Below are 23,937 nucleotides of genomic sequence, written 5' to 3'. Positions count from 1 at the left end.
GCTAATGTCTAATAATTTTTTGAAAAGGCATACCTAAACTATCATAGCAACCAAGTCATGTAGCTAATGTTTTCTGTGTTGCTTTTCTGCTATGCAAAGTAAGCTGAAATTAACTTTGTACAAAAAGGTACAGTCTATCAGTCAGTACATATTTTGCACAAAGAAAGTACTGTGAGCTTGTAAATATTTGATGTCTTAACAAAAAGGCCATAGTTGGTTACAATTTCTTTTGCTCGTATGTTCAATAATGCTCTTTTGTAAAGTTAGTAAAAACAACAAAAAATGAAATCTTAATCAAGTTTATGTAAGTTAAGAATTATTTATACTGTATTTTTAATCAATTTGTTCAGATTAAACTTACATCAAACTGTCAAATTCTGACAGTTTTTGTTTAATCAAATTAAATGACCAGAGTTAAGTAACACACTCTACAGCTACTGGAAACTCTTCACTTTTTTTGGCCAGATAAGGATATATCTATATTCTGAAGAAAGAGAAAATAGTAATTCATCAGCAATAGATTTAAGTTAAAGTAACTAGATACTACTAACAAACAGGAGTGAGTAGAGGAAAAGATTATTTATGAGGTTTGGAATACAGAGTAACCTTGTCACACTAGAGCATTCTAGAAAATGCAGTCCAAATGTCACAAACTCAAGATATTACATGGTTTATAGAGTTACATAGCGCCTGAAACTAACAAACAGCTGACTTCAGCAAGAACTGAAGTTGAATACTAGTTGGGAAGCTCGCTACACAGCAAACAGGGCAGACCAAATAATGAGCACGAAGGCCCCCCCACATCATTGCCTCTGTTCTCCTATTAAATACAGGATTATTTTGAGCCAGATACAAGCTCCAGCAGGGGCATCTGCTAGATGACACAACTACAACTGCTCAGGCTTCAAGCCGGCAGTAGAATTTTCATAGTTTTTTTGTCCCGAGTTTTGCAACTGTCTAAAACAGTTTGTGACAGAAATCACACATGCAGTTACAGAAACAGTGTTGTTCACTGTCCCAAACCATGTAAAGCCCGGATTCTAGGCACAAGGAGTACCACAGCTGTCTTGGCTATCCCCGAGCCTCTCTTCAGGGCCTCACTGATGCTCTTATACAGAGGAAAGGTGCCAGAATAAATGCAGCAGGAACAAAACTTTATTCAAAGTCAAGTTCTGGAAAGTCAGAGAGCCACTACCAAGCAGTCTTATTTGATTTTATAGAGGTGAGGTAGTTAGGCCATTTTTCTAGAGTTCAATAGTGTTCTGGTTTACTTTGCTTCAAAAGTAACAATGAATCAGTGAAGAGGAACTTCCAGCATCATTAATACTTTATTTTACAGAAAAACCGTAATTGTTTCATAAAGAAATACATAATTCAAAGCCTTCTCTCTCCCTTCTTTACTCGAATTCCTCTGTTCCTTAATAATAATAATACAATTAATAATTATTATTAATTATTAATAATAATATAATACAATTTACTTCTGGAGAATTCCTGAGAATTTTCCTTAGTTAAAGCTGACTTTCAGTTTTAAATCCTATTACCTACCCTAATGGAGGGTCAAAGTGGTCAAATTCATATTTATCTGTCATAAAAGCTTGCCACTGCAGAAACCATAAGGCTTCTTCTGCTCTTGTTAGCTACAGTCTACTGGGATCAGCTGTGAAGCAGGCGCTCATACCAGCTGAAGACGTGGCTTTGTATGTGCATAGAGGGGAGTGGGTGGGAGGGAGCTCCTACACTGTACTTTTTACTGGTGGAATAGTGACCAATTTAATTTAAACCACCCATGGGAGAAGGAAGCAAGGAAGAGAAAGCTTCACAGAAACAAGGGCTTGGTTTCAGCCAAGAGGCAGTACTAGTAGTTCCTACTTTCTAGCTAAAATTAGCATTGGCTTCTCAGCCTGTTGCAATTTCACTTTAACCAGGTTAAGTTAAACCAGCTGAATTTAAAAAAATACAAGAGTCTGTCCTACACAGCAAAGATGAAGCCTTGTACAGCTCACATTCAACTTAGATGACCGGGAAAACCCAGCAAATGAAAAATCCTGTGTATGCACCTTCCCATATGGAACTTGTCTGTTTACGTCCAAATTAGGACTGCAGAAAGTCTTCATAGACTAGTAAAGCAAAGCTCAAGTTTCAGACTTCTTAAACTGATTGTGAAACAGTTTCATCTTACTGTTTTAGCTGTTTTAACTGGCTTGATTTTAGTAATGCAAAATTATATAATATAAAATAGATGTGACAGAATAGGATAACTATCAAAATGCTGCTACATGATGGGAAAAGGAAAAAAAGTAAAAGCTGAGAAACAGAAATTCTCACTGTAGCACAGAGCAAACCTTTTTTCTTCTAAGTGATAATTAATCAGAGATATACCTTCCTCACACCTTCTTCTATCATCAGTTTTACTCTAGTAAGAACAAAGGAAAAGATTTTTAGAACCTTGTATTATGCAAAGGAAACAAACAGCAAAACTTTTATTTTTGGATACTGCAGTAGACAGTAAGAAACCATAACAATTAGGTTTCAAAAAAGTGTCTTGCCACAAATTCTGTGCTCTTGTGAAGGGCTGAATGTATATTCCGACTCGCTATCATCAAGTGTCCCCTGGCTCCTGCTGAAATACAGTTGCTTGTGTTCTCACGCAGGCTTTATAACACCCAGCCCTTCACTTCCTTCTTGTTCATTCTGCAGGCTCAAACCTTTTCTCTTCTCAAAGTATTGAATTCCCCAGAAGACCCAAGTTTCACTCTGACTAGCTGAGCTCACTGCTCCTCCCACCTGTCTAACCTGCTCTTAAACGTGACCTGACTACTTGATTTACTCTGTTGCCAGACTCCAGGGAAATTCCTCTGATCTTCAGGCTAGCTTCATTTTTGATATGCTGTGTTCCAGTTCTCCGAACAGTGCTTTTAATCCCTACGCTTGATTTACAGAAAACAGTGCACTCCTGCACCACCAGGAATATGAAAATTAACGCATCTGTGCACTCCAGTTGCATATTTCAAGTCTGTTTCTCCAATTTCAAGATTCCTTTCGTTATAGGGACGGATACAATATCTGACATTGCACAGTAGCACATATATGAAGCCACAGCCAGCAACATGAATCTAAAGGCTGTACCCTGCCCTTACCTCTTAACTTCTCCAACAAAAGGCAAACAAGTACTGAAGTTTTGGGGAAAAAAAAAACAAATCTTTCTCACAAATTTCCCTGCATTTGCTTAGGGTGAAAATCCATCCAGCTACGTGTTCTAACCAGCCCAGCTGATGACAAGAGCAAAGATCAATGAAGCCTCAACTCTCGAGAACCTCTGGGCTCCCAGCTTCCAACTGACCAGGGGCACAAACAGCAAGTGCTTCTCAACCTGGTAGTGCTCTCCGGTAGCTGAGTGAGCTCAGTCATACCCTAGTCCTTTCTCACGACCATCACACAGGAGATGTTGATCCCAGGCACATCTGCAGGTGCCACCGCACCATTTAGCCTTATTTAACATAATCAAGAGAGTTCCATGAGCTGTCCAAGGCAGAATGAATGAGAAGAAATGGGGTCCAAGACTCTTCTGCTCGGGAAAAATTAGGCCCCAAACCTTACATCAAAAACTGTTGCTGCACTCTAAAGTCAAGAGATGTTAGATTCCTAAGACTGAAACTTGAAATTAGCCTCAGAGAACGAGCCTCTAAAATCCTGAATTTTCACATAGATTTAGCATCTAATTTCCTTATACTCCCATGAAAGTCCCAGAGTTGAGACCTTCATTATCAGCCTTCAGTTTTTAACTCCTAAGTGCTTGGCCTTCACCCATCACAAAATCCAAGAATGAAGTTTCTAAAGTCAGAAATTCCTTCAAAATAAGAAGTACCCTCTAAATCTGTAAAGCACTTAAAAAAATAAAAGAAAGAAAAAAGAAAAGAAAAAGAAGCTATGTAAAGAAACGAACTTTAAGCTCTTTACACTTTAGTCTCCCCATCTCTGAAATAGCTGCAATATCAAGCATTTCCAAGGGACTCAGCAAGGTTTGGTAATTACTTATAGATGCAATGATTAAATGTGCTAAACTCTACACATATTAGCTACCACTCTTATTGCTTAAAAAAAGTACAAATTTTAAAATTACATGACAAGTATAAGTCCCCATACTCTAAAACTTTTAGCAGATATAAACCATTTGTAGCTATCAAGTTAGGAACTACTCAGCTAAAAGAAATTCTATTTGGTTTAGGACTGTTGAGTCCCAGAGTGGCTGATTATTTTTATACTGGTTGTTGATATTTTGTTCAATTATTTTTGGCAATGTGATCATTTACAACTAAATCCTCATTTCAGGAACCATTATTTTATGATTCACGTTTAAGCAATTTAATTGCAACTACAAAACGTCAACATTTATTTATGACCTATTAGAGCGCATTTAAGAATGCTTTTAGGTGTAATCGGAGGGGCTGCGTTGTTGTCCACCTACTCACGAGCGGACATAAGGGAACAAAATGCCAGGCTTTTGTCAGATGTTATTTTTGGCTCAATGATAGCACTGGCATTGCTCAGATCCCTGAAGCCCTCTCTCACTCCCCTCCCCTCCCAGCTTATAGGGCCAACATTGGTGGCTGCTGCATTTAAAGAGTGCAGGAACCCTTCCAGTTAAATTCTGCCAGAGGCCAAAGAAAATAGGAAGAAACATCAGCTTGCTCTGGTAAGTGCAGTATATGGGGTTCTGCAAGACTTTGATATAAAGATTTGATCCTTTTCCCCCCAAAAAAGCTATTGGAAACAACTTACTGCTTGCTTAAGAAAAATGTGTAGGTAGAGTACGGAAGTGGGAGTCCTATAGAGCTGACAGCAGTATTTTAGTTTTGCAGTAGCCAGCTGATGAGAGAGATTCCTCTGGGCTTCTCAGCCTTTTCTGTAGCTATTAGCACTCCAGGAATGGGGCTGTGGAGAGTCTCATCAACGAGGCAGGCATTGGTACTACATGCAAGACTGGATAACGTAGAAATTGCAGAATTTCTTAAAGATTTTGTTACTAAGCCAAAGAATCACGTTTTCCACAGATACTCTGTCTTAATATGAAAGCTTTCTATAGTATACAAATTCACATGCTTTTAAAATTTCTCATCAAGTGACTAAAAGTATTCTAAAACTAAAAAAAAAAGTCACTCAAAATATTTAATGTCAGCCACTAATTGCTTTTATATTAAATCAGAAGGACGTTTTAGTGTTAGCTCCATAGAAAATCACTAAATAAAAATGCAGGATGATAGAATTCACATGCTCATCACTCAAGCATTAGAAGACAGCATGATTGGCTATGTCTTTAGAAAAGAAACAGCTAAAATAGAATTACCTACCTGGAAAATTTTTCTATCTAAAATTATTTCAAAGAATGAAGCCTTGAATTTACTTAAAATAATTCTGGGTCTGATCTCAGTCATCCTGGTAATGTTTTAAAGTCCGTAAGAGTTTTGCTTGGGACTAGAGGACTTAGGACAAGGATAAAGGTGTAAAGGAGAACCCTGTGGAAGGAAAAGTTAACGTTGATAGCACAGGACAAGGTCTGGGGAAGGGAACTGGTCATTTGTACGGCAGGATGCAGTTTCCCACAGCCACATGAATCAAACTGAACTCTGTGTTCAGGGGGTGGGAAGGGTGTTTTTAAGTCAGAATCAAGTATCTGGTTCTAGTGTTGGCATATCTCATCTTTTGGAGATATCATCTTAAATTTCTGCAAAGGCATTTGCCAAAGAAATTTTAATAGCAACGAGTCATTACCATGCCAGAAAATAAGGCACTATTGGGAAGGATACATAGCAGAAGAGCTCAAAGTCCTGCCTCTGAATCGTCAGCTTTTATCACTGTAGCTTTGCCCCTCACTTGTTTCTTATCAAATCACTTAAAAACCTTCTGTTTTGAAAGGACTAGCATGGCTTAGCATGACCAGTGGCAGTCAAAATCAGTATTTATTTTCCTGTGTCACTGTGGAAAATCCCATTCCTTGATCTCCATGTATTGCTTTAAGGCAGATATATAGGAAAAATCCCAGCCATCATGAGATGGTGTTGGAGGTCAAAAGTAGTATACTAATTCATAAACCCAAACTTTTATCTATATCCATAGTCCACTGAATACACCTGAATATAAGAAATATCACTAAATATATAACCATGCTGTATCTTTCATTAAATGAAATCATTCTTCACATGCAATCATTTTCTCTATTGAATAACTATTCTGCTGAGAAATGATGCTTTCTGCAATGGATTTGACCAAAACACCTTCAGGCTTTTTGAGATGCAGTGACAGGAATTGTGCTTTGCACTGCAGAAACATCAAGATTAAACATGACATAGCGAGAAATAGAAAGAAACTCTAGTGGTATTTAACTAATACTTTTAAATTGAAAGGGAATGTGTTAAAATTATTTTTAAATCAAACACAGCTTTTGCCAGTAAGAAATACCACACTTAATACTACACTAAAACTAATAGGAAAAAAACATAAATAACCTAGAAACATCTAAAATGCAATAATCTTTAAAAAAAAAATACTGCAGATGAGATTCAATTGCTCTTGGTGCCGTTTCTGATGCCCCAGAATATTCAAGACACTCATGTGGCTCTACCAAATATAACACAAGACCTACGGGAGATCCAGGTGCTCTGGAGTGACAGCTGGAGGCTAGACATGATACCTCACGACACTGCATATGGTGCAAGATCCCCACGTCTGTGCAGCCAGATGCCACTCCAATTCTTCTTTTAAAGCTATTCAAAGTTCTCTCTAAAGGAATCTATGTATCACTGTCGCTAGGGTGCTGGTGAAGGAGTAAGACTAAGGTCGAGTGAGTCACTGATGGTCACACGACAGGTCAGCAGTAAAGCTGTGATGATCTAATCAGGAATAAAATCCTGTCTGCATTGACATCTCCCACAGACTTCAGTGGGACCAGAATTTCTAATCTAGTCTTGGAAATTCCCCTTTCAATAGCTACAGTGGTTTAATTTGATATTATCAATTACTACATAAGGAATCTATCTTTTCATACTTTTAACAGGCTCCAGATTAAACAACTAGCTGTGACTAAAAATAGAGATGCCAAGTGCATCTATCTGAGTCCTTCTGGTTCAGCATTTCTACCGTCACAGGATTCAGTGTTCATACAGATCTACGCTTCCCATTCTGTTTATCTGCTTGAACACCTCCCAACAGCACATTTGGCAGTCTGAGATACCCCTCCCCACCAAACAGCAAGTGATTTCTGCATTTTCTGTATGTATGACTTGAGCGCTAGACCATCAAATGCATAAGCATTTAGAATGGAAAACCTAATGTTTAGGAAGAAAATACCAGCACTTTTTTCAATATCTTTTTCACCTGCATTGCACTATCTAGCACTAAGACTATCTTTCAAAACTGCTCCTCTATGAAACCATGTAAAGCCAATACTGCATCTCATTTAGACCAATGGGTATTTTTGGACTATGTTCTTATCAATAATACTCTAATTAGAGTGACGCAGAAACTCTGTGGCAGTTACGTGAATATAACAGCTTTATATCCTGATTTGTATGGCACGACTAATAGGCCAGTAAAACACATTTTTGCCTGTGCAGAGTGCATAAACATTTCAACGGCTTCTTTACTCCAAGGCTAGGCTATCCAGCAATGTTATGAGCTCTCAGTAAAGTGAATCATGTAACCCTGGCCGCATATCTGATGCATATAAATCCTACTCCATGTAATGCATTTTGAAATGAAGCAGAATGAGCTGCTGAACACTACTGCAGCAAGACCAAGAATGTTCCTCCAGCCAGCAGTACCATAAACTGCTAGTTAGTAATGCCAACATCTGGTATTACTAACACTCAAAATTTTCTCTGTCACATGTGTAATATACACAGAATGGTCTCACTCTACCTCCCACTAGATCACCAAACTATTTGGAGAGGTGACCAAAGCAAGAGCACAGAGACCACAGACTTGCCCCAGCACTCAGCCAGCCGCAAAGGCAGCCAGGACAGACATCATGGCTTACGTTGTCGTTCCAGTAAGGCCAGTATCCTTACAGGAACATTTTACTGTGACTTCTTTCTCCTACAGCTTCCCATCAGGTGATGGCGAAAAACATGGAAAATGTGTATGCATGCCCAGTCACATTACTATAATTAGCCAAAGGAGCAGTAAGTCTTTTAAGAGCTCTAACCACAGGCTGTAACAGCACAAGGGTCACTATCAAATATTATCAGACTTTTTCAGAGTTAGTATTTTTTTTCCTTCAGCTAATGATGTAACCAGAGCTAGTTTCAAACAAGTACCCTGCTGCCAGACTTGGAGAAACTTGGTGTACTCTTGAGGGGACCTAAAGCTGCTGGAGGAGTGCTGCACCCACCGTGGCTGGAGGCCAGCCACTTCCCTGGCAGCCGGCTACAGGTGCTACTCCAGCTGGTGCCTGACCCAACTGTGGTTCTGCTGAGGTTGGTCAGACTTCCTCTCAACTTCAAGGGGAACACGTGGAGTGCAAACATCCCATTTAAATCTTCAGAAAAGCATCACAAAACTGACTTTCATCTTCCAGTGTTCTTTTTCCTCTCTTAAAGGTTTTGATGCATTGCTTTAATTATTTTTAGAAAGGGAAAAAAATGGCACCAACACCAACATGTTTCAAAAAAATACAGAAGAGAAAAATATAAAAAGGCAGAATAAGACATAAAGATCTTACCTAAGTGAAAGATTTCTTCCTGCACCTTTATCTCTCCTTGAAAAGAAATTTTAAATGGATTTTAATAATGCTACTCAGTAAAATGTTTACTGAGGAAGAGGGATCAACTTTATACTTTGTTCCTTGCACGCAATCATTGTTTCTACTTACTTCAGGCACATCAGAGTTTAGCTTTTCAGTCATTACATTGCAGATAAATAGAGTTAGAGGCAAGCTGAGTTTTCTTCCATCTCTGCATCATTACACTTTTCTATGTGTCAGAGCAGCTTCTCCTCAGTAGCCTCCCAGAGAACTGTCAGGGTCTGAAGGAGATCAGTGATGTGGTTGCGTTATGACAGCAGAGGACTAAACTGACTGAGCTGGGGAGCTTGTTCAGCTAAGCATAAAGTTTCTTTGCAAAGAGAAGGAGAGACTCCATCTCATGTCAGGTTGACAGGTATGCTGTCTTAACGCAGGTAACAGTCACAAGAGTGACTATGTGATTAAATGGGCCTAAAGACAGACTCATCACCAGAGTGCTGTCATGGGTATGTTGCTATCTGGATTGTTACCAAACGCTGACTGTTAAAACACACCTCTGCTGCTGCATCTTCTGTGCTATTGCTTCAGCATCGGCACCCACTCCTAAGCTGCAGTCCAATTTTCTTTTTTTCTGGACAGAGATGACTTTCATTTCAATTTTTAGTTTTAGTGACGAGAAAGCACTTGTTTCAATTTCAGGTTAAGCTTGCAGAGCTGGCATGTAGGAAGTGTTCACTTTCTTTCTAAAATTCAGCAGCTGTAGTACAGAAATCACTGAGATGATGACAAACAAGGGACAATAGTGTCTAACGTACAAACAGCGTAAACTTTAGCCTAAAATTCAACTCATTTAAAATAAAAGCTATATTACACCACTACCGTGGTAAATTTCCCTCTCTCTCTCTCATCTGAGACCAGAAATAAATTATCATGTAGTAGGCTTCATTCAATCTTCAAAATCCTTTCCTTAGTTAAGGATATCTCACAGTGAATTTAATCAAATACAAACAGGACAAGCTGGCTTTGAGAGAACTATAATAAGAAAGTGACTGACTTTCCAAGAAGGATAAGAAAGGCCCGAGCCAGGAGCTCGGAACAACCCGATAATACGACGTGCAGATGACAAGGTGACATTCCAGGCTTTCCAGAAACGATGACTCAAACAACAAGAAAACAGAAGGGCAAACCAGCAGCATCGTGGTTGTTTCAGCTGCACGATAGCATGGTCATCAGGAAGGGCACTGAGCCTGCAGTCGGGTGACCCGAGTTCAGCTCCTGGCTCTGCCACTACCCTTTTATGTGACCTTGGGCAAGTCACTTCAGCTAGAAGTAACTGAAATAGCAAGCACTATTCTTCACTTTTTCCTCAGATGTTTATATTTTAAGAATCACCAACAAAGAAAAACATGCCTTAAGCACCTTTGGAAATTATCTGTTGTTGTTTTGTAACAGTTGTGTAGCACTGATTTTGCAGCTGTTTGACAAGAAATTCAGAAAAGCAACAACTTGCTTTTGTTAAAGTGTCCTCTGAAATCATATGGTACGTTTCTTCAACATCAGGGTGAAATTCTTCAGGTGTGAACTGTGTAACATGACATCACACTCATAGAGAAAATTGCCTTTATGCACGCCACTGAGGATGAACTAGCACTTGCTTTAGAGAAGTATAAATAGTACCAACAGGGTGTTTCTTGACAGATAGTCTTAGAATATTGTTCTATAGAAAAAATAATGCCAAATTCTGCTCAAAGGTTTACTTTTAAAACTCCACTAAGGTATCAAAGCAGCTATAAGCCTCCATTAGAGTTTGCCTCGCAACACAAAACCAGAAAGTTCAAATGAAAGCAAAAATTAGGGAGAAAAAAGCTGGGATACAGGAGAGGGCAGGAGTGAAAATAAATCAATGGAAAACATATCCTAGAACTGCTTCTCCAGAAGAGGTCAGAATGACCCTGTTGCCTTTTTATTGAGACACCCCACAATCACTTAACATTTTTACCATCACATGACACAGAGCACTGAGGAATATCCTTATTTACAAAGGAGGGTCACACACAGGCCAAAGGATTGAAACTGGGGCCCCGTCAAACACCACGCAGTTGCCTCACTGCTAGATTAGTCTGCTGAGCCCCACAGCTCCGGCAGCAGGGCAGGCTCTAGCCCCCTTTCCTCAGCACTGCCACTCACGCACAGGAGAAGGTCTTGCAGCCAGCACTTCATCTCTCTGCTGCCGGAGAGCCCTCACGTATCGCAGTGCAATCCGCACAAGCAGATCCTGGCTTGGGGCCACCCTGCAGCAGCAGCTGGCTAATGGAAAATTAAGCTGTCCTGTTTAAAATAATTCACTCCTGCTATCGGATTAACTTCTGTAATTTGATTTTCTAGGTTACACTTCACATACAAGGATGCCGAACTGGGGAGGTGGAGCCAAATGCGGCGCCTGTGAGAAGACAGTGTACCATGCTGAGGAAATTCAGTGCAATGGAAGGAGTTTCCACAAGACATGCTTCCTCTGCAGTAAGTTGGGCTACACTGTTTTAACTTCACAGCAATTCCACAGCTCTGTACAAATCTTGTTTTAAAAACTAGTAAATTTACTTCCGGGCTACTTTGCTTCCAAGCAGAAAAAAAAAAGAAGCTAAATAGTTTCTTGAATTCAAAGTATTTGCTCATGGGACATCTACAGTGGATCTTAAATGCCATTGAGGATCTAAGGAATACACAGGAGAGCAGAAACACCTAGTGTCATGCCGAGTTTGACACAGGAACAGTTTCATGAGGTATGTACACGTTACGTCCAGGAAAGCTCAGAGAGGAAGACAGTCACATGTTAATCATCCTACTTAAGTACAGCGCAGTAAGACTGACTGTGGTCCAGCAGTCTCCAGAAACCTTAAGAGTCATAAGAAGCCAAAGAAAAAATTCCTAACACGAGAAGCCAAGTGTCACAACTTTCAGCTGGGGCGGGGGGCAGGGGGAAGAGGAGGGAGCAAGGGCTTAACAAGCTAGTTCACTCAAAACTGACTTTCTAAAGAGGTTCAATTTAAACAAACTGCAGTTGAGCAAATATCCTCATCTGGAAAGCTGACTAGTTAACTCCCAGAGACAATATCCACTAAAGACAAAACCTGTTTCCCGATCTTTTAGTAACTGAAGCAATTAAAATCACCATATTTGTTTTCAGAAGTAGCAGCCAGTTTTCTGAAAGGCCAGTTTGCTACTTCATAGCAGCTCTTCAGCTCCAGTTTTCTAACCCTTTACCCCTGAGTAAGATGTCTCTCAGGCTGCTAGCTCCTCTCTTTTCATATATATACATTCAACGGATTTTGTTAGGGACAGCAAAATGCCACAGAACCACAATGTCCAGACTAATCTCCAGGAAATTCTACCGTCTGTCCCACAGTTTAGCACATTACAGGTTTGTTTCAAATTAAACAGTCTAGAAGAATTGAATAAATAATGCTCATAAAAAGGAAGCCTGTCTTGTTAAGATAATATGGCATATGATTGATTTTATGATGAATCCTAACATTAATTGATTTCACACAGGGAAACAGAAAGATATTATCGCTGCATATGTCATCAAAATCTTCCACCAGTACCCCATGGGTACGTGAGCCTCCTCCTTCCCTGTTTTGCATATATTCCCATTCACTTATTCTTTTACTCCATGCACCCATACAACATTTGGCAGACAGCTTTCAGGAACTGTTGCTGTCTCAACAGATGAACTAGCACTAGAGAGAAAGATATCAATTCAGTTCTATCTGTCCATTGCAGAAAGAGTACACAATGCGATAAGGACTGAGGATGGTTAAAAAGCTTATTTTGCATTGCAGATAATGCTTGAGATTCAGGAACTTTGCTGTAAGAATACCAGCATGGCATCTTAGAAACCATTGAATCTAATTTTTTGTTCTCCTTTCAAGGATAGAAAGGGAATTCTGTTTTGCAAGCATTTTGCGCTGATTTTAGTTGTTTAGATGACAACACAAGACTATGCAGAGTCAGTACAAAGGATACACTTTACCTTCTTCCTAGTCCCATGCAAATGAGTCCTAAAAGACTGGGTAAGAAAGAATTTCCTCAAAATGTTTTAACTTAATTAACAACCTTCATCCAATTCTTAGAGAATAGTAAAAATCTGGTTCGCAAAACTTGGAGACTTATTACTTCCATGTGCTGCCTACAACAGTTAATATTAGTCAGCAGAGAAATCATAGGCAGCGATATGAATGTGCTAATCATGAGAAAAGTTTCAACTCACACTTGTGCTTTTTCAGATGCCAGAAACCAACATGGAAGAAGCAACAAAATAAGCAGATTCTCCAATGTTTAATAAAAATAGAACGCTGCCCTGTTAGGGTATACTTAATGATGATTTGCTCCCACGCGGTTTCTCAGACACCTAATACTGGAACATGTTCTTCATTCTTAGCTTTTTTTTTTTTTTTTTTTTTTTTTTTTTTTTTTTTTTAATAATGAATTACAACATACAACATATATCCATTTGCTCTTGCTCCTCACCCCAGCCCTTGTACTCATAAGTGTGAACCAAATTATTTACAGGTTGAATACCAAAGAAGTATTTCAAATACAAGCATGTTTAGGGTAAAAAGTTAAAGATGCATCTCAGCATAGCTGGCATATGAGAGGTATGTTAATCGGTTTTACTTTTCCCATTACAAACAGAGATCATTAGCTCTGAATTAGATGGTTCAATTTCACATATCATGTTCATGGTCTCTTCAATGAGCCCGTTGTAGGAATCTGTTTTGCAATACAAGAAAAGCAATCTCTGCCCCCATACATGATCTCAGTTACCTGCATAGTTAACTAATTTAGTTGAGCTTTCACCATGTTTGACCAGACACACAAAAAAAAACCCAGTATTTTTTGATTAAAAAGTTAAATTTGGACTAAATTATATGCAATTTGAACCAAACTCTTTAACATGGCAAGAATCAGCCCAAACTATAAATCTTGGTTTCACAGTTTTTTCTAAAAACACAAGGAGAGAGAAGTCCTCTCTAACAAATCTTCCTTTCCGTGCAGACTGCTGTTTGCCCACTTTGTTTCCTTGTCAGGTTTTGCTTAAAACACAGCTGTGATGGACATTTGGCAGGATCTCATGCCTGAAACTTCTTAGCGCTGTGTTGTGAACAGTATCTGCTCACAGATGACAGGTCTCAAAGTTATTTCAACAATAGCACTTCAAGGGCTTTTGCTCCATCTGTTGTGGCAAATTGATACTCTATCCCTATGGTGCTAGAAATAGAAACACTTTATCTACTGCTAGAGTTTCCATCATCGCTTTACTCCCTTAGCAAGTGCAGTTATCTCAAAGCAGAAGAGAATGTAGCACAAAGTGATCAGGTTAACACACTTATAGAAGCCCCTTATTTTATTTCTATTAACTAAAAAAAATATGTATTTGTAAATTATTCCCCCACACAAACACACACAGTACAGTACAAAAATAAAGCTATACAGGTTCCAATATAATCTTAAATTCTCTAACTTCAATGAATTTTTTAATCAAGACTCACAGCAGGCTATTTAAAATAAATGTGGAAAAAGAATTAATCACACATTCAACTAGCTTTTCTAGAGCTTGACCTTCTGAACAATTTTAATCCTTGGGCATTTCGCAGGTTTGTGGAGCTAAGTAACTTTACTTTCCAAGTTATCAATAGCCCATGCACGACTATGCTGTACACACTTTTGTTCAAAGGGAATTGGAGAAGGCATAGCTCTTCCTTATTTTTTTTCTCCTCTCCTCTATCAGCCACCTTTGACACAGTGACCTACTTGTAAAAGGCTTGGAAACTTAATTTAAGCATACTACAAAACCCTGATCTTCTTTGGGCACTCATAGCATTCAGAGTTTCATCCTCTCTAGAGAGGGTCTCACAGCGAGTTCCCAAAGCCAAGCAGCAGGTTCAGTCCACCAGGCAGGTGAAGAGCATAGTTACTGTTTGCTTTATTTGTTGTTTCTGTTTCCAAGCATAAGGAGCAAGGAGACACACTGGACTGGTAACACAATTCTGTCTCTGAAAGCTCACCAGCTCTCAGATTGACAGGTAACAGAAACCACCGCATTTTTCACCTCAGAGAAGTCAGAGGAGGGTTATCTACCTTCCAGGCCCACTTGATTAGAACAGCCAAGCATGAGATTGACTTTCACAGTGCCTATTAGCTCTAGGTGTGCCATGTGTTTCTGAAAACATGGATATTTGCTTACTGAGACCAGAAATAAGCAGCTGTTAGCACTCATTAACTTTTGGTTCTGTCAAGTTGAGGCTAGATTTAAACGAGTGACACAGAGGATATAACTTGTATTCCATTATGAATGTTCGGCGTTCCATTAGCGCTTTGTATCCACAAATCTCCAATACTTTTCCTAGTGAGCTAAGCCGTGTAGAATTTCTCTGTAACAAACATGACTTGGAAGAGTTCTCTCTGTATTTTTGGCACTGCTGAAATCATGTTCTTGTCATCCTGCAAGAGCTCTAGTAGGGCTATCAGGTATCAGTCCCCTTGCACTAAGCTCCAAACAAATGTGACTAGACAAAAAAGTATGCACCACTTAATTTATATTTTATACACTTTTAAAGTGTATGTTACTGCAGACTATTTAATAGGCTTTCTGTCAGTACCATATGGATTAAAGCTTCAAGCAGTGCTCTTTCGCTATCTTTGATATTTCAATACTTATGTTCACGCACTTGAAAATTTTGTTCATGGCCTAACAGAGGATCAACAACACAGTATTTTGGCACTAAGAATAAGAACAAAGTATCACACTATTGGTACAATACTGTTAATAGTTGTACTTACTAAAAAGAGTGGAACAGCAGAAGCTTGAGCACACTGATAAATCAAAAGTATATTACAAAGCAGTGTTCCACTTATGTGCAACCTCCCACCTGCATTGGTCCCATTTAGAACAAATTCAGGACTTCTAATAAAAAAAGGATTTTTGTGTAGAGAATAAGCTACAACTTGTATCTTATAAGAGGGCAAGTACAAAAAGTTATACTTCCAATATCATATGCATGTGTGTGTGTGCGCACATGAGTTATTATTTCAGCAACAGCCCAGAAGAGTTGCATTTCATATGCTATACTGACTAGACACTAATACCCCTCTTCATTCACTCTTTTAAAAAACAACTCCCCCCACTAACTGTCATTTTTGTGAGCTATATCAACTCAAATATGAATACACAAATTCTTATATGTGCCTCTTTTCTTGTTTTTAGTGGGTTGCAGAAAAGCTCTGGACAGTACCACAGTAGCAGCTCACGAATCCGAAATCTACTGCAAAACTTGTTATGGGAGAAAATACGGTCCCAAAGGTATTGGCTTTGGACAAGGGGCAGGATGTCTCAGCACTGATACCGGTGACCATCTAGGCTTGAATCTGCAACAGTGAGTTAAACCCCACTGACAGTATCTTCTGTTTTTCTGGTACCGCCTGTGGTGTAGTGGGACATTTTAGATATTTCATTCAGTTTCCATAACAACATCTAGCATAAGTATCAGAGTATACCTTCTTACAGCTTTTCTTCAATGGTCACAGTAATTTTATCAATTTTAATAGCATTCAGTCTCTTTAAACCTTTTTTATAAATTATTTCCTATTTCAATGGGCAATTATTCTGCAGAAGGAGCCTTTATATGTTACCACAGACCTAGGTATTCACTGCAATTTTAATTTGCTATTAGCAGCACAATGGTACCAATCGCACTCACTTTAGAGCTATAGAGAATCATCTTTCTCTTCCTCTCCCCCCTCCCCTCCTTAAACCTATCAGAGACTGAAATACGCTTTTGTTTTACTGTTAAAGAAATAATCACAATACCACATACTCTCCCTTTTATAGAGAAAATGTTTCTTAATTCTCCCTATGGCTTGAATGCCCTTTCTGAACAAAGGAATCCTAATAGGATACCATCTTCAAAAGGCCTCAGCTGCACATAATTATCTCTGATGGTACATTTCTCACAGAATTTTTTAAACTGATTCTCAGTGTGTTCCTAGATCAACAATGCTTTCTTCCAGCATTATCACAATGAAGCCAATTAACAAATATACTATGCAGGAAATAAAAACTTAAAGAAATGTCTTTAACTGTATCCTCTTACAAGACATGCATCCATTATGGATAGAGTTCTGTATCAGAAACCATCATCTCCTGTAGATTTAATAACCTCTTGCAGTCCAACAATCCAGTAATTCGAAAGTCATTCTGTGAATGACTAACAGCTAACACAAGACTTAGGCTGATATTCCAGAAATAAAGCACAGTACTTTTCTGATGCTTTTGACCCTGGCACAGTACAGGCCTTTTGTAGGCCAACTAAGAACCACAGTCACCTGCCAAAACTTCAAAGCGACCAGAGAAAGAACAGCATGTAAAATTTATGTTTCTTTTCATGACTTGCTCACTACTAGCAAGTAGTGAGTTGAGTACTAGCACCCAGCCAGTTACCCAGGACATAGATTTTGGTTTGTGTTCCCCCTTTTGCCTCTCATAAAAACAAAGGGGTTTTTCTTTCTTTTTTTTTTCTTTTTTTTTTTTAACTTTTGCTTTTTGTTAAATATAATTTTTTCTGCATGTAGCCACTGTCACAGAATCACAGAATGGTTGAGGTTGAAAGGGACCTCTGGAGGTTACGTAGTCCAAGCCCCCTGCTCAATTAGGGTCACCTAGAACATGTTAGACAGTATCATGTCCAGGCAGGTTTTGAATATCTCCAGAGAAGGAGACTCCACAACTTCTCTGGGCAACCTGCCCCAATGCTCCGTCACTCTCACAGTGAAGAAATTCCCCCTCATGTTCAGGTGGAACTTCCTGTGGTTCAGTTTCTGCCCATTGCCTCTAGTCCTGTCACATGGGACAACTGAAAAGAGTTTGTCCCCATCCTCTTGACACCCTCCCTTAAGCTATTTGTAGACACTGAGAAGAGAAGACGGTGGAGGCGGGGGGGGGGAATCTTATCAAGTCTAAACAGGCTCAGCTCTTGCAGCCTTTCCTCAGCTCCATGTACATCTACAACCACCTACTACTTAACCCATTTAAGGAAATATCAGTGGTTACAGTATCTTCAACCATGCAACACTATTCCACAGAATATACATACATATATATATATATTTTTTCCTTTGGATGTCTAAGACTCAGTACTTGAACTTTTTATTCCTTAAAAGAGAGGGGGGGGGGGGAAAGAAAGTAAAAAAGAAAATACATTTCTGGAACGAAGATAACATTATAAGCAATGTTTTAAATACCGAGAACTTCTGTTTTAGGGGATCACCGAAGCCTGCTCGCCCTTCTACACCAACTAATCCTTCAAAGTTTGCCAAAAAGATTGTAGATGTGGATAAATGTCCCCGTTGTGGCAAATCTGTATATGCTGCAGAGAAGATAATGGGAGGAGGAAAAGTAAGTAGTAGTTACTTTCTAAAAACAAAGTCTAGTTCTAGAAATAAAAAATTTATTAAAAATAGTGATGAATTACAACTAATTCATCTTTATAGCTCAAAATAATAGCTGACAATGCACAGAATCCTCACTTGGAGGAGCAATATTCACCACCGCTCACCTCCCATGCACCCCCTCCCCAAACCCATCACCAAAAAAACACAAACAAACAAAAAAAAACTCTACAAACTTGAATCTTTACTGCTCCATCCGTCCCTGGCCTTGTAGAGAAGGCTAGGTAATTACTTCTCAAAGAATGCTTTATTGAGCAGTAATAGCTTTTGGCCTCTACTAATTTGGAGCCCAACTTTGCATCCAAAGAACCTACATATCTCTACTGAAGTTACTTTAACCAGGAGGTTGAAGCAAAGATATGTCCATACATTTAAATGGGGAGGCTATAGTTCATAGCCTCTAGACATAAAACCAGCTCCATTTTAGGACAGTGATTCTCATGTTATTCAATGAGACAGGAAGAAGTGGTAAAAAAAAATGAGGATGGATTAGTAAACTGCTGGAGTAAACATGCCAACTTTCATGTTAAAAATCACGTGCTTTTGCATAAGCATTCTTCAGCTTTTTGCATCTTAATGATACTTGAGGGACAACTTCCTCTTGTTGGCTACTCTACAGGCTACCGACTCTGCCACTATCATTCTAGAAACATCTCTGTGGACCTTTATATTTTTAAAGTTTACTTGTAGTGCTGAACGCAGTTACATTAAAGGGATTCTGTGACTAGAAAGAATAGTATCTATAGTGCTCAGCCATTTACTAGATCTCCATCGGCAAGAAAGTCACTGGGTAAGACCTTAGGATGGTAGTTTAAGAACACCAGCAGACTAATCTAGCATGACTAAAAATGGAAGCAGTTACAACCAACAGGACAATTTTAACCTCTTTGCACTATAAAAAACAATAGTTCTTTATTTCTCGTATCTGTGGGCTGTGTATTTTCTGTAACAAAATGAGCTGTCTCAATTTCCTCAGCCATGGCATAAGACATGCTTCCGCTGTGCTATTTGTGGAAAGAGTTTAGAATCTACAAATGTTACAGACAAAGACGGAGAGCTCTACTGTAAAGGTAAGAATTGTAATGAGCTGAGATAGGTTACTGAGTCAATATTTTTAAGATTATTCTTTTTTGACCTAGTATAGTCATCATGATTTTTCTTGTTACATGCCTAACAACTTCATGAAATTTAATTTTACCTTTTAAAACAACTTTCTGAAAGCAAAGAGAAGAGCTACTGCAAAGCTGCGGCTGCATCTTCTACTTTTAACATCTAAATTTTGAAGTTTTAAGTCTTCTACAAACATGATATCCTCTGAAATTCAACCTCTGACCTACTAACAGGAACACTGGCCACACCTGCTGGGCAGATCACAGAATGGTTGAGGTTCTCAGGGACCTCTGGAAATTACCTAGTCCAACCCCCCTGCTAACATAATCTAGAGGATTTTAGACAGGATCATGTCCAGGCAGGTTTTGAATATCTCCACAGAAGGAGACACCACAGCTTCTCTGAATAATCTGCTCCAGTGCTCTGTCACTCTCACAGTAAAGAAATTCCTCCTCATATTCAGGCAGAACTTCCTGTGATTCAATTTGTGCCCATTGTCTCATGTCCTGTCTCTGGGCACCACTGAAAAGAGTCCTCTTGACACCCCCCCTTAAGCTATTTGTAGACACTGATAAGATCCCCCCTCAGTCTTCTCTTCCCCAGGCCAAACAGACCCAGCTCTCGCAGCCGTTCCTCGCAGGGCAGGTGCTCCAGCCCTCGGATCATCCTCGTAGCCCTACGCTGGGCTCTCTCCAGTAGCTCCATGTCTCTCTTGTACTGGGGAGCCCAGAACTGGACGCAGTACTCGAGATGAGACCTCCCCAGGGCTGAGTAGAGGTAGACAATCACCTCCCTTGACCTGCTGGCAACACGCTTCCTAATGCGCCCCAGGGGACCGTTGGCCTTCTTGGCCACAAGGGCACATTGCTGGCTCATGGTCAACCTGTCATCCCCCAGCACTCCCAGGTCCTTCTCTGCAGAGCTGCTCTCCAGAAGGTCAGCCCCCAGCCTATACTGGTGCCTAGGGTTATTTCTCCCTAGGTGCAGGACTCTGCAGTTGCCCTTGTTGAACCTCATGAGGTTCCTCTCTGCCCAGCTCTCCAGCCTGTCCAGATCTCTCTGAATGGCAGCACAGCCCTCAGGTGTATCAGCCACTCCTCCCAGCTTGATATCATCAGCAAACTTGCTGAGGAGGCACTCTGTCCCCTCATCCAGGCCACTGATGAAAACGTTGAACAGGATGGGACCCAGTACTGAGCCCTGGGGGACTCCACTAGCCACAGGCCTCCAATTAGACTCTGCACCACTGAGAACAACCCTCTGAGCTCTGCCTTTCAGCCAGTTCTCAATCCACCTCACTGTGCACTTGTCTAACCCACATTTTCTGAGCTTGCCTCTGAGAATGTTACAGGAGACAGTGTTGGAAGCCTTGCTGAAGTCAAGGTACACAACGTCCACTGCTCTCCCCTCATCTACCCAGCCAGTCATTCCATCCTAGAAGGCTATCAGATTAGTTAACCAGAATTTCCCCCTGGTGAATACCTGCTGACTACTCCTGATCAGCTTCTTTTCCTCCACATGCTTGGAGATGACATCCAGAATGAGCTGTCCTATCATCTTTCCAAGGATAGAGTTGACTGGTCTATAGTTGCCTGGGTCCTCCTTCTTGCCCTTTTTGAAGACTGGAGTGACACTGGCTTTCTTCCAGTCCTCAGGCACCTCTCCAGTTCTCCACAACCTTTCACAGATGATGGAGAGTGACCTAGCAAAAACACCTGCCAGCTCCCTCAGCACTCATGGGTGCATCCCATTCGGGCCCATGGATTTGTGGATGTCAAGCTTGCCTAAAAGATCTCTAACCTGATCCTCCTTGACCAAAGGAAAGTCTTCCTTTCTCCAGACTTTCTCCCTTGCCCTCAGGCTCTGGGATTCCTGAGGGCTGCCCTTAACAGTGAAGACTGAAGCAAAGAAGGCATTCAGTACTTCTGGCTTCTTGGTATCATTCATCACCAGAGTCCCCACCCCGTTCAGCAGTTGGCCCACATTTTCCCTAGTCCTCCTCTTGCTACTAATGTATTTGAAGAAGCCCTTCTTGTGGCCCTTGACATCCCTTGCCAGATTTAATTCCAAATGGGCTTTAGCCTTCCTTGTCACATCCCTGCATACTCTGACAACATTCTTATAATCCTCCCAAGCAGCCTGTCCCCTCTTCCACATTCTCTGTGCTTTCTTCTTCTGAGTTTTGTCAGGCGCTCCTTGCTCATCCATGCAGGTCTCTTGTTCCCTTTACTGAACTTCTTTCTCCTTGGGATGCATCGCTCTTGAGCTTGAATACTAGCCAGCTCTCCTTGACCTCTCCCCCCTTCCCTCTAGGGCCTTAACCCATGGGACTCCTTCAAGTAGGTCTCTGAAGAAGCTAAAGTCTGCTCTCCTGAAGTCCGGGGTTGATATCCTACTTATTGGCTTGCTTCCTCCACGCAGGATCCTGAACTCCACCATCTCATGGTCACTGCAACCAAGGCTGCCCCCAACCTTCATTCTCCAACCAGTCCTTCTTTGCTAGTACAAGGTCCAGCAGGACACCCCTCCTTGTTGGTTCTTCCACCACCTCTGTCAAAAAGTTATCATCAATGCTCTGCAGGAGCCCCCGAACTGTTTGTGCAGATACTTGTACCTGTACAATCTCACTCACTGTAAAGAATTCCACGAGGATATAGACCTTCACAGCTCTTCAGTTTAAAGTCATGGTCCTAATTGGAATTCTTAAAAATATGAGTTAAGATGCTTCATATATATTAGTAGTACAGAAGATAATGCTTTCATGCTAAATTATACATCCAGATATTCTCCTCAGGTCAACAATATTGAGGAATTTGATTCTTAAAAATGGCTTAAAGGGAAAAATATGCAAAATTTTGCTGTGACTGAACTTTACAGAGAATCATAAAGAAAAATCCTTGTGTTCTGTGGTGCTGGGTGCAAAAAGACAACTGCAAATGATCTAGTTCACATATGTTAAGAAATAGCTGGTCATTACTACTTCCTAGGCAGAGTTGCTATAAGTAACCATGCATATGCTTAGCAAGATAAGAGTAATATGATTGCTTAAACTACCACCAGTAGTGCTGGACTACACTCTAGTTCTTTTAATCACCTTTGAAAAAATCTTACCCCTACCAGTCTATGCAAACAGAAAAGCAAATTTTAATGAAACTGTAACTTAGATCTTAAACATACACAGTTTCTGAAGGTTAAGACATCAGATGTGACATTTTTGCTTAATTCTAGTATGCAAATTCTAGTATGTATAACACCTTCTCTGTTATATGTTAATATTCCTGAGGAAGACACTATTTCAAATTTCCTTCTTGCTATTCATAAACTTAAATTTATAAATAGTACTGAAAAGCAAAAATGATTTATTACTACGTGAAAATATTCAGAACACTATTTCCCTCCTCTCCTTCTTTTGCAGTTTGCTATGCAAAAAATTTTGGTCCCAAAGGAATTGGTTTTGGCGGTCTCACTCAAGTGGAAAAGAAAGAGAATTAATGAGAAGAAATGGACACAACAGACTTCAATTGCTGTTGATGCCACTAGCTGCCAAGTAAAACATTAAAACATGACACAATGCTAAAAGTCTAAGACATTATTTCTAATGTTCTCCACCTTGCAGGAAAGATTTGTAAGCTTTTATTGTAAGGAATTCTTAGAGTAGCTTTAAAAAAAAAAAAAGGACAGCAAAAAAAAATAGATTCATGCTTATTTTGGAGCAGATAAAGAGAAAAAAAAGCTAATGAAACATTATTGCTTTTTAAACCGGTGTTTATCACACTTTAGACTGGAACTTTAAAGACTCAGCATACTCTACCACTAAGACAGAGCTAACCTTATAAGCACAAAGGTCAAAGTATGCTGCCATATTTCCCTTTGCTTAGAATATAATGCTATTTCTACCAATTTCCTAGTGATGTTCTGAACATTTTGACGTTATTTGTATTACAGCAAAGTAGCTGTTAAGCAGGTTGAGACAGTTGATGAGGATTTGAAATTCTCTCTAAGAATGAAGTATTTCTAAGAAAAGACATTTTCTTAGAATAACACAACACTGTATTCTCTGTTTTCAAGCTACAATAAAGTACTGAGACAGCTTTTATGTTATTTTGGTTTGCTTATGCTTTATGTTCTACAATGCCATGGATTAATGTACTTCAGAGATGAATGAAATCTCTCCCTTTTCTCAGCTGCAGGAATTCTAGTTCATTACATTGTTTTACCTTATGCTGTCAGTTTTAGATGATATTTAAATAATCTTTTATTTTTGGATTTCGATCTGTTTCTCTTTACTACCTTCATCATTATCTACTTTGACTTCTATTCAAACACACCGACCAGTATGCCACTCCAGACTGATGCCACAGCCCTGACATCTTGGAAACATGACCATGCAACTGGAAATAATTCTTCTTTTCATACACACTGACACTTTTTGATTATCAGTTTATCCACTTTCATAAATAACTGTGCATATACATGTGCAAAACATAAGGCAAAAAGTCACTTTTTCTGATGCTGTTCTCCTTACCTGTTGTTATCTATTTGGGGGTCATATATCCCTTGAGTGTATTTAAAACAGTCTGGAA

The 23,937-nt window shown here is 39.7% G+C and overlaps 1 protein-coding gene across 1 annotated transcript; it reads left to right on the top strand.

The window, feature by feature from the left end:
* Positions 1 to 4,588: 4,588 nt before the first annotated feature.
* Positions 4,589 to 23,455, top strand: CSRP3 (cysteine and glycine rich protein 3). The gene is made up of 6 exons (XM_062578046.1): positions 4,589 to 4,696; positions 11,126 to 11,257; positions 16,005 to 16,173; positions 18,056 to 18,191; positions 19,221 to 19,314; positions 22,770 to 23,455. Exons 2-6 carry the CDS (start codon positions 11,146 to 11,148, stop codon positions 22,844 to 22,846), a joined length of 588 nt encoding a protein of 195 aa, XP_062434030.1. The 5' UTR covers positions 4,589 to 4,696; positions 11,126 to 11,145; the 3' UTR covers positions 22,847 to 23,455.
* The last annotated feature ends 482 nt before the right edge of the window (positions 23,456 to 23,937 follow it).

This window comes from Rhea pennata, chromosome 5 (assembly GCF_028389875.1).
Source record: "Rhea pennata isolate bPtePen1 chromosome 5, bPtePen1.pri, whole genome shotgun sequence".
Classification (NCBI taxonomy): Eukaryota; Metazoa; Chordata; class Aves; order Rheiformes; family Rheidae; genus Rhea; species Rhea pennata.
The sequence above is the reverse complement of the archived record's forward strand: the minus strand, read 5'-3'. Positions and strand labels throughout refer to the sequence as shown.

Bases quoted from the DNA above. Each gene is read 5' to 3' on its own strand.
- CSRP3 (XM_062578046.1), top strand. From the start codon at position 11,146: ATGCCGAACTGGGGAGGTGGAGCCAAATGCGGCGCCTGTGAGAAGACA. The intron at 18,192-19,220 runs GTAAGTAGTAGT...CAATTTCCTCAG, and splicing joins AGATAATGGGAGGAGGAAAA to CCATGGCATAAGACATGCTT. The intron at 19,315-22,769 runs GTAAGAATTGTA...CTTCTTTTGCAG, and splicing joins CGGAGAGCTCTACTGTAAAG to TTTGCTATGCAAAAAATTTT.